The sequence below is a fragment of the Sander vitreus genome, chromosome 23, assembly GCF_031162955.1.
Source record: "Sander vitreus isolate 19-12246 chromosome 23, sanVit1, whole genome shotgun sequence".
Lineage (NCBI taxonomy): Eukaryota > Metazoa > Chordata > Actinopteri > Perciformes > Percidae > Sander > Sander vitreus.
In genome coordinates this window covers 5,908,002-5,917,500 of record NC_135877.1, presented here as the reverse complement: position 1 = coordinate 5,917,500, position 9,499 = coordinate 5,908,002, and the positions used below count along the sequence as shown (strand labels likewise).

At 39.6% G+C, this 9,499-nt stretch overlaps 1 protein-coding gene across 1 annotated transcript in view; it reads right to left on the bottom strand.

Moving 5' to 3' along the window:
* The window catches only part of LOC144512439 (anoctamin-1-like), an 84,990-nt gene that overhangs the window by 66,974 nt on the left and 8,517 nt on the right, over positions 1-9,499 (bottom strand). The window contains 1 exon segment of the mRNA XM_078243200.1: positions 5,284-5,480. Within this exon segment, the coding sequence (XP_078099326.1) occupies positions 5,284-5,480 (197 nt within the window).

Genomic DNA, 9,499 nt, shown 5'->3' with positions numbered 1-9,499 from the left:
CCAAGAGAAATCAAAAGGGAATGTCAAATATAAAGTAGAAATACGTACGTTGTACTTCACAAACAGTAGCAGTAGCACAGTAGCACTAACCATTGAAACTGCTCTTAGATTGAGGAAACCAGCATCTCCGTCATACTCTCATTTCTTTACAATAATCATTGCAAGGCATCCCAATCCATTTAACAAATACAAATTGTTTAAGGACAGCATACACAGAACCTTTACGCAGCAGCGGGGTTATGTAATAACCGTTTGAATGAACTTAAGCATCTACTGCACTGTCAGCACACGCAAACAGAAGTGGCTTTTGGCAGGTTCTCAAAAACACTGAAGTGAGAACCTTCAGCAGCAGAGTGGGCAGCCAGCTCACCTTTGGCAGTGTTATTCTTTATTTAGAATAGGGAAAGTAGAGGGAGACTAAACATGGAGGACACAAGAGGTAACACTCTATAGGCTCTGGGCATGAGAGATCTTTTTAACTTATCAGCAGGACAGCTTTTTAAAATATGGTGCTGGGCATCTATGCTAAGTTAAATTCTACTTTATTCACTCAGTGTCTGTGTGTGTGTGTGTGTGTGTGTGTGTGTGTGTGTGTGTGTGTGTGTGTGTCACAGCTATATGGCTATATTGCATTGTTGTTGAAGTACTAAATAATGCAACGTCACTTACATAAATTAAATGGCTATTATTTATCCATCTAATTTATGTAAGTGACATTGCAATATTTGGCACATGGCACACATGTATTGTCGAGCTCAAGATTCCCACAAATAAGACCGTATTAATTTTTCACCTATTTTGCTACGGTTCATCACTATGAGCAATGCCTTTCACATTGTCATTTGATCCATTGGTAGTGTAAAATATCAGTTATATACACTTTAATGATATTTAATAACCTAGCTAGCAAACAAGCTGCTGTAACCTCACACTATAGCATGGTAGCTATGTATGAATCAGTGGCAACTTCAAGCCTTGCATACTAGGTATCAGGGATCACCATGACAGTGTCAGATGAATGATCTTGTAGGCCTAAATTGTTTGTGTGCACAATTTTTAAATGCCTCGCCATTTCCCAGTAGCCAAAAAGCTGTTTGGGCTCTTACTCTGATTTCACAGTGCTTGACTGCTTGGTATTCAGTACATGTCTGAAACATCAGAAAATGTAGCTTACGGGACTCAATTACTGGTCCTGGCTGTCAGTCAACAGGAAGTTTAGCTTGGATCTGGATGTCATTGAAATATGGCCACATGCTTTGTTGGTTCCAATGCCAGATTAGCTAAAATATTTAAAAGCCCCGCAGGCATCCATGGTCCTCCCACACAGGTCTTTTCATTTATTTAGACTAATTGGACCTCTTCTAAGGCGTGCACTAGGGGTGCCCCCTTTTAGTCGACTAATCTGTCGTTTTGGTCTTAGTCGACTAAGATTTCTTTAGTCGATTAGTAATTTTTTTTCCCTTTTTCATGCTAAATGACTTATTTACAAAGAAGCATATGAACACATCTCTGGTAAACTAAAGCTGGGCAATATATTGATGTTATATCGATATCGTGATACGAGACCATATATCATCTTAGATTTTGGATATAAAAATATTGTGATATCTGATTTTCGCCACATCACCCAGTCCTATGGTAAACACAAGATTTAAAGTGGTGCTTTTGCATGATTCTTTTTACAGCTCTGTCGATTAAATCAACTCATTGATTAGTCGACAAAATCCTATTAGTGTGAGAATTTCTTTAGTTGTGGGCAGCCCTCGACTGTACAGACTGTGCTTGATTGATTTCTTCCTTGCACACACTGTTAGTTGAAAACTATTAAATGAATGTATTTTGATAATCGTTTAATCGGTTTAAGTAACTTTTTATGAAAAAAGTAAAAATTCTCAGATTCTAGCTTTTTAAATGTGAATATTGTTCTAGTTTCTTCACTCCTCTGTGACAGTAAACTGAATATATTTGAGTTGTGGACAAAACAAGACACTTGAGGACGTCCTCTTGGGCTTTGGTGACACCTTATTCCCAGCATAGCTCCGCCCAAATGAGGTCTAATCAGCACACACCTGTGTGGGTGTCCAAGTTCTTTAAACAATAAACTGTACCCAGATTAACGGTTCCTCGTGTCAAAAGATGTCAAGAAATAAAACCATTGTCAGATTTTGAATATCTTGAAAACATAGCAGCAGTATACTGTCAAGTAAAATAATAATATCCACTGGAAGTTTTAAAAGTTCTCACCCGCAGAAGATACATGCTAAGCTATGCTACAGTAGGCCTACACACAATGGCTGCTACCTTCAAACTCCTGGAACTTTACCGAAGGGTTTCTGTTTGCCTCTTTATAAAGAAGAACGTACAGTACAGGAACGATTAGGCTACCATTTGGTTTCGCCTAGCAAGCTCCGAGAAGGTTCCCAGATGCTCGTGTTGGTTAAAGGTTAACAAAACGTTCCCTGAAGGTTGCCAGAAGGAAATCAAAATCTTTTACAGAACCTCACCTGTTTGCTGCTACCATAAAACATTTTAACGTGTTGTGTTCTATAATGCCTGTCAAATGGTCTCCAACACAATAGTATTTACAGAAACAGATTCTGAACATTGGTTTTTAGTGTTTGCTAAGCTTACCGTAAGCTTTGCCGAGTTTGCAACCAAATGTAAAACGAGTATTGTAACTATTACAGTGGGCCATTAACACAGATTGGTCACAGGTGTAGCTAATTAAACTCAAGGCAAAGACAAGAAAACAAGAGAGTGTCGGCGGATGGATACTGGTGTACTTACTGGGACTTTGTCTTCACTCGGGGTTATCTGCATGCTGTTGCGCTTTAAAGACACACAGAGAAGTAGAATAAGAAAAAAAAGAGAGAGAGTGAAAGTTGGCGGTTTTTGCAGAAAAAAACAGCCCTATTCATCATCACCACCTTCATCCCCATCATCCCAAAATGACACCGGAGGTCACTCCAGTTAGTCCACAGTCCAAGAGCGGCAACGGCTCATCTATACCAGGGTGTATTGTTTTGTCAAAGAAAGATGTGTCCGCAATAAGAGGCTGCGCATTTAGACTCAGCAGCCTGATCGCGTGCTGGTGATACCCATCTATCTCACTGTGTGATCTGGAGGCTGCCTGCGCACCGCCGGCGCTTTATGGCACGGAGAATGCCACACTGTAAAAAATGTCTGTCTTCAATATGTTATTTGGTCTTGATGCTGAGTCTCTAAAATGCCGTTTTAAGTACAGGAAATCAACACATTTTGTCTAACTTAATAATAACCATTACTAATAAATGGTAAATTGATGATTGATTAAACTTACTTAATAGTTATTTTACAATGAAAATATAATGAATTGTTACTAATGATTAGTAATGCCATACGTTATGTGATTTTAACAGTCTATTTTTGCACACATAACGTTGTATATATTATAGTACGTTTTCATTTGTTAATGATTAATGATTTGTAAAGCTTATTGTTTGTAAACCGTCAATACACATTATTTTGGATGCCTATTATGAAGTTGCAACTGATGATTGTAATACCTTGTAAATGTGTAGTAAATACTTTGTAAAGCATCTGAAAACATTACTTAGAGAGCTATTATCAGCGCACAATAATCAAATAATCATCTCTTTTATAGATCACCAAAAAAAAAAGATTGTGTTATGTTAGGCTACTTGATGCTTTACAAGCCACTTATTATCCATGGAATAATTATAATAAAGATTAGTTGCAACTTAATACTACATGCATCCAAATAATGTTTATAGATGGTTTACAAAATAATTATTAACCATTGAGAAAGTATTCATTATCTACCTACATTTATAAACTAATTATTTTAGAATCCACTAAACTAGTAATACAATAACATTAATTATAACATTACTGATAATTAATGAACATTACAAATCATCATTTTATTGTTTGTTGCCAGTAAAATAACTATTAACTCACGTTTCATTAACTTTCAACTTACCATTTACTAATGACGGTGTTACCAAATACTTTCTGGTGTGGTTTCACCTGTTTTTAGAAGTTGTGCCTGTTTCTGAAATAGGCTACATCTAAAAAAATAATTATCTGACAGTAAAAAAAAAACTTGGTTTGCAATAAAATGTGGTACTATTTAACCCTTCCCAATATTTTTTTTTAACCTATTTTATAATTAAAAAACATATCTTATGCTCTTATTTTTGAAAAAAAAGAGAGGTTATGGTGGATATTTTTTGCAGTGTGGAGAGAGGAAGCACCCTTGGTTTAGACAGCCCACTGATGTCACCTTGAGAGAGACCTGTGTTTCTAATAGCTACACCGTAATCACGGAAGCAATATTAAATGTATTTGAAGCATTGCTTTTGTCCCAGGATTTTATTTCTGTTTTCCTCCAAGAAGCATTTTACAAGATATAATTTTACACTCAATGATACACACACACACACACACACACACACACACACACACACACACACACACACGCACTACAGGCCTTTCCTAGCTGTTAACCTATAGCTCTTACACATCACCTGAGCACATATCTTAGTATGTACTAGTTCACTCCAATTAACCTCAACCCAAGTCTTGACCCTATAATAACCCCTCGGAGAAGTGAGGACAGGCTAGATGACCTCATCCTGAAGATCTAAAATTCAAAGTGTTCCTCACAAACACACAGAGTCATACACATGAGCGCGCACACACACACACACACACACACACACACACACACACACACACACACACACACAGAAAGATACCTTCTGAGGCACTGCTAACCCCAGGCTTTACCACTAACCTATTTCTAATATCAGCCTAAATCCTCAAATGAAGTCTTTTCCCTAAACTAACATTAACCTTGAACTCACGTGTTTACGATTTTTACTCAAACTCAGGTTGTACTCGGTTCTTCTCCCAGATCACTCAGTTTTCACTCACTCAGTCACTTTTATTTTGAAAGGCTACAAGAATAAACATCTTGAAAACTAAATAAGAACAGCTTCCACCATCATCACCATAAAAGATTAAAAGTCACGAAGTCATTTTAATACGATTTTTTTTTCTATTTTGTGCTAAATCATAAAATGATGCAATGCTATGCAACACAGTACCCATGCAGGAAATATTACATGATTAAGTTATTTTTGCAAGATACTACTAGGGTGTATGAGCAGACTTACTAACCTCATACTGGTTTCCAATAGTACATTATTACATTGTTGTTGTTTGTTTTTTGACCTACACACATCCTTTCTGTGGCCCTTTTCTTTTTTTTTTTTTTACCTGTAACAAAGTTTCTGATTCCTCAGCCCAGGGTTGTTCTTTATAAGGCGCAGGCTCCAGGACGCTGTGGGACATGGGGTCCAGTCCCATGGAGGATCTGTCCTTGGTCAGACGATACAGGCCGTCGCTGTGGATGGACGAAGACTCGCTGATTGCTGTGGCAACTCGCATGAAGCTCGCACCACTGGTCCATGATCCTGGAAGACATTTATTTTGGAAAGACAAATGATTATAGAGTGTGGTCTAGACCTACTCAATCTGTAAAGTGTCCTGAGATAACTCCTGTTGTGATTTGACACTATAAATACAATTGAATTGAATTATAACCCAGGGATCTCGATTGGACATTTGGTCATTTAAGACTCCACGACTGCTGAGGTACAACAGCACAATTTTGAAAGTTTAAAGGAACTCGTTAGCCAGCAATTGTGTATTGTGACGTCAGTCGCTAAAACGCCACATGGATGAGGTGAAGAGGGACATCTATAGACAACGGGTCCAGTTTACTCTGGGTAAATATTTCCCACCGAGGACCAAACACAGAAGTAAAACAGGAGGGAATCTAGAACATCTTGGATGATTCAGCTGTATTGATTCAGGTGTATTTTCACATCTCGTCCTGTGCAGCTTTCTTTTGTTTATCCAGGCAAAGTCAAAGCAGCCGTGCGGAAACTTCCAAAGCTTGCTTCACATTTATGCACCTCAGAGCTGTCATAAAATGCAACATAAAAAGAGAAGGTTCCTCCACCATAACACGATTCAGACAACAGCATGACTGTAAATGTAATGTTCACACATTTGGTTGAAAAGATTTGCCAGCTGTCAGTTTGCAAACAATAAGTCAAAAGAGAAGAAGCTTGGTATTACTCTCAGATCTGGCCATGAGATTACATCCAACAGACAGTTAACACTGGAAACGGGCAAGCAGCTAGCTCTGTCCAAAGGTAACACAATCTGCCTACCAGCACCTCTGAAACTCATTAATTAACACTGTAGATCTCGTTTCTTTAATTAAAAAGTAAATAAAAAGGGAATGGTGTGTAAAATATGCAGGCTCCATGATGTCACCCACAGGTTTCTGAGGAGCCAAAATGAAACTCAAAGTGGGCGGCTCCCGGTAGCTCCGGCCGTCGTCATCTTGGCAGTGCCTGACATCTCCTAATCTAAAAACGGGTAAAGAGGTGGAGCATGGACGGAGCGGAGGCGGGCCGAATGAAGCCTACAGTCTGCTCACCTCCTGTCACCCCAAGTGACACCCCCTTAATTATGCATAACTTTGAGCTGAATATAATTAAAACGGGTAAGTTATAAATAAATTCAACCCCCGTACAGTTGTCATGAAGGAGGAAATTAGCTGTAGAGACCAGAATTTTTTTTTGTGCCAGGCTCTAAATATGTTTAATTTTGCTGGGCCGTAGAAATAAGTGAGGTCCTTCTACAACTGTATAATTAAATATATACAAATGGACAGTGTTCGAACTATACCGTGGCCTTTGGGGGAGCCCACTTTTCTTTTTTCACCAGGGTCGTGCGCTTGCGACTTACAATGACTTACAAAGATACATAACAGCTACAAGTGTATGCACTATAAAGGATTTACCCTAATATACTTTATCGACAGGAAGGTCAAACAGCAAACAGCCACCCACAAATAGTCTATAAACAAAGCATCAGGCTGTCTTTGAGATTTCACATGAACAACGGTTAAAGTTACTCAGCGTACCAAAGAATACCATAATTCCTCCGTTCAATTAGGCCTAAGCGACGCACCCCAAGCTTCCATCCTTAACTGTTTTGCCAGCAGCGTGTTGGCATTTGAACAAAGTTCTGTGTGTCCACAGTGTGTGCAGACTGTTAGTTACAGTATTGCCTGAGGCCTTTTAGAAGAGCAACACTTTTTTTTCCCAGGTTTTAGTTCGTGATCTCCCTGCAGGGGAAACGGTCTCTAACACGTTCCGTTTGAACTTCAACTTTACTCTGCAAACAAAAGTGTATTGGGAGTTGCACGTTTGACTTTGCTCAAGATGCAAAGGCGTTATACTGTCAGCTATCTAGCATCAATCAATAGATAATCTCTCTCAAGGGTTAAAGACGACACAAGGGTTAACAGACAGCGATGTATATAATCGGCTCTTCCAGTCTCTCCACTGCTGGCTGTTCCAATTTAACGGGAGAGAGGAGCCAGAGGGGTTAGGATGGTGACCGGCCTCTGACGAGCTGTTACCACCACCATCTTCAGCCAGAGAGGTCATTATTTCTTCAGCTTCTTCTTGCGTTGTCACCCAGGCGGGAGGTGTGCCAACAGGGCTTGCAGCAGGTGAATCGGTCGCGCTGTTAACGTCACCGCTACACAATTTCTTAGTAAAACCAAAATGAATTAAACTGCCTTGTTTTCTTTTTGCCATGGCTATATGATGCTAACTGCAGAATGGATTTCAAGGTCTTTGCGCGCCGATTAATGGCCTCCAACTTTTATATGTTTTCTACGAATCTTTGAGTTAACATGTACTAAACATGAGTTGAATTTGCACCGCCACGCCTTGATGCTCATGACAACAATAGCATGTATAGTTATCTTTATTGAAGTGAATTAGGTTTAAATCGCCGTCATGCATGAATGAACGATATTTTTTGCAATTTTACACATGATAATCCACGATGATCACATTACACAAAACTGAAATTGCACGTCAAAATGACACACTGTTCATATTTTTAGAGACAAACTACTTTTATTTTTGATACTTGAAGTACATTTTGTTGATGACAGCCTACTTCTTTACTTTGACTTCCGTAACATTTTGAATTCAGGACTTTTTTCACACAGATGTCTGTCTTATTGATAGCTTTCAGTTTCAAGCAGTTTTACGTCATTCAGATGCAGAGAGACGGCGGGTTTTTCAGGAAATGATTACCGAGGTCTGGACCTTGGTGACCTCATAGCTGGCTACGGCCATGGCTGTGCTTTTGGGAGCCAGCCTCAAGTGGCCATTCAAGGAACTGCAGGTTTTGGCCCTTCTGCGTTGGTTTTATTTTGTTAGACCCGGAGGTTGCCTCTTGGGTAGTCTCACACCGCCAGACCTCCCATCCCGGAATGCTTTGTGGACTAGCCAGACCTTCCTCCGCACTGCTGTGGAGGAAGGGTCTGGCGATGCAAGACTACCCAAGAGGCAACCTCAAAACCTCAAAACTACAGCATTCCGGAATGGGAGATAAACGAGCTCCGGTTTATTGCCATTTCTTTAAACCAATCACAATCGTCTTGGGCGGCGCTAAGCGCCGGATGGAGCAAACGGTTCCTCTGCAAAATAGCCTCTGGAAGGAACTTGTTTTGGTGAAACATGTACACGTAGGGAGGCGAGCTCTGGAATTAAAATGGCTGTCGAGTGTGTGATGAGAATTTTACTGGAAAAAAAAAATGTCTACACACTAGTTTTTGTATGGATTTAACAACCAAGATATAATGTTTTTAAAATGGCTGGAAGGAGTATTGTTTTGTTTGGACAGAGCCAGGCTAGCTGTTTCCCCCTGTTTCCAGTCTTTATGCTAAGCTAAGCTAATTGGCTGCTGGCTGTAGCCATATATTTAACAGGCAGATATGGTAGTGGTGCTGGTCCTCTCATCTAACTCCTGGCAAGAAAGCGAAAAAATGTTTGCTTGGAATAACACGACTGCAGTGTCTACTGTAGAAGTTCTTGTTTCCCAGTTTGGTCTTTTCCATAATAATATAATAGTGGAAAGACTGTACACATGTAAGCTACACCTGAATTTCCTGAAGGTCCTGAATTTGTAGCTACGACACAGCTCCAGTGGAGCAACGAGGGGTTCTTTGCTCAGAGAGCAAAGAGCCTTGACATCCGTCATTAACAAAGAATGAATGAACGTTACTCATCCACTTTCCTCACAAAACGTTATCCACGTAAGGGTGGAGATTTGATTAGTTTCTTTAAGACGTCTTGGTCTCCAGACTTGTGGTTTTTGAGGATCATCATTTTCAGTTACTGTGCCTTTTGCTATTTGTAGCCCCACGTATGCAAAGTGGCCTAGTGAAGCTTTGTTTCACACTGTGCAAATTGATGTGTGTGTCAGTCAATCAATCAATCACAAACCCTGTCTCAAAGCACTTTACAAAGGACAAGCCTACGTAAAGCCAACTTCTCAACAGTCAGTTTCGAAACACAAAGAACACAATATACAGTAATACAAGGAAAGAAAA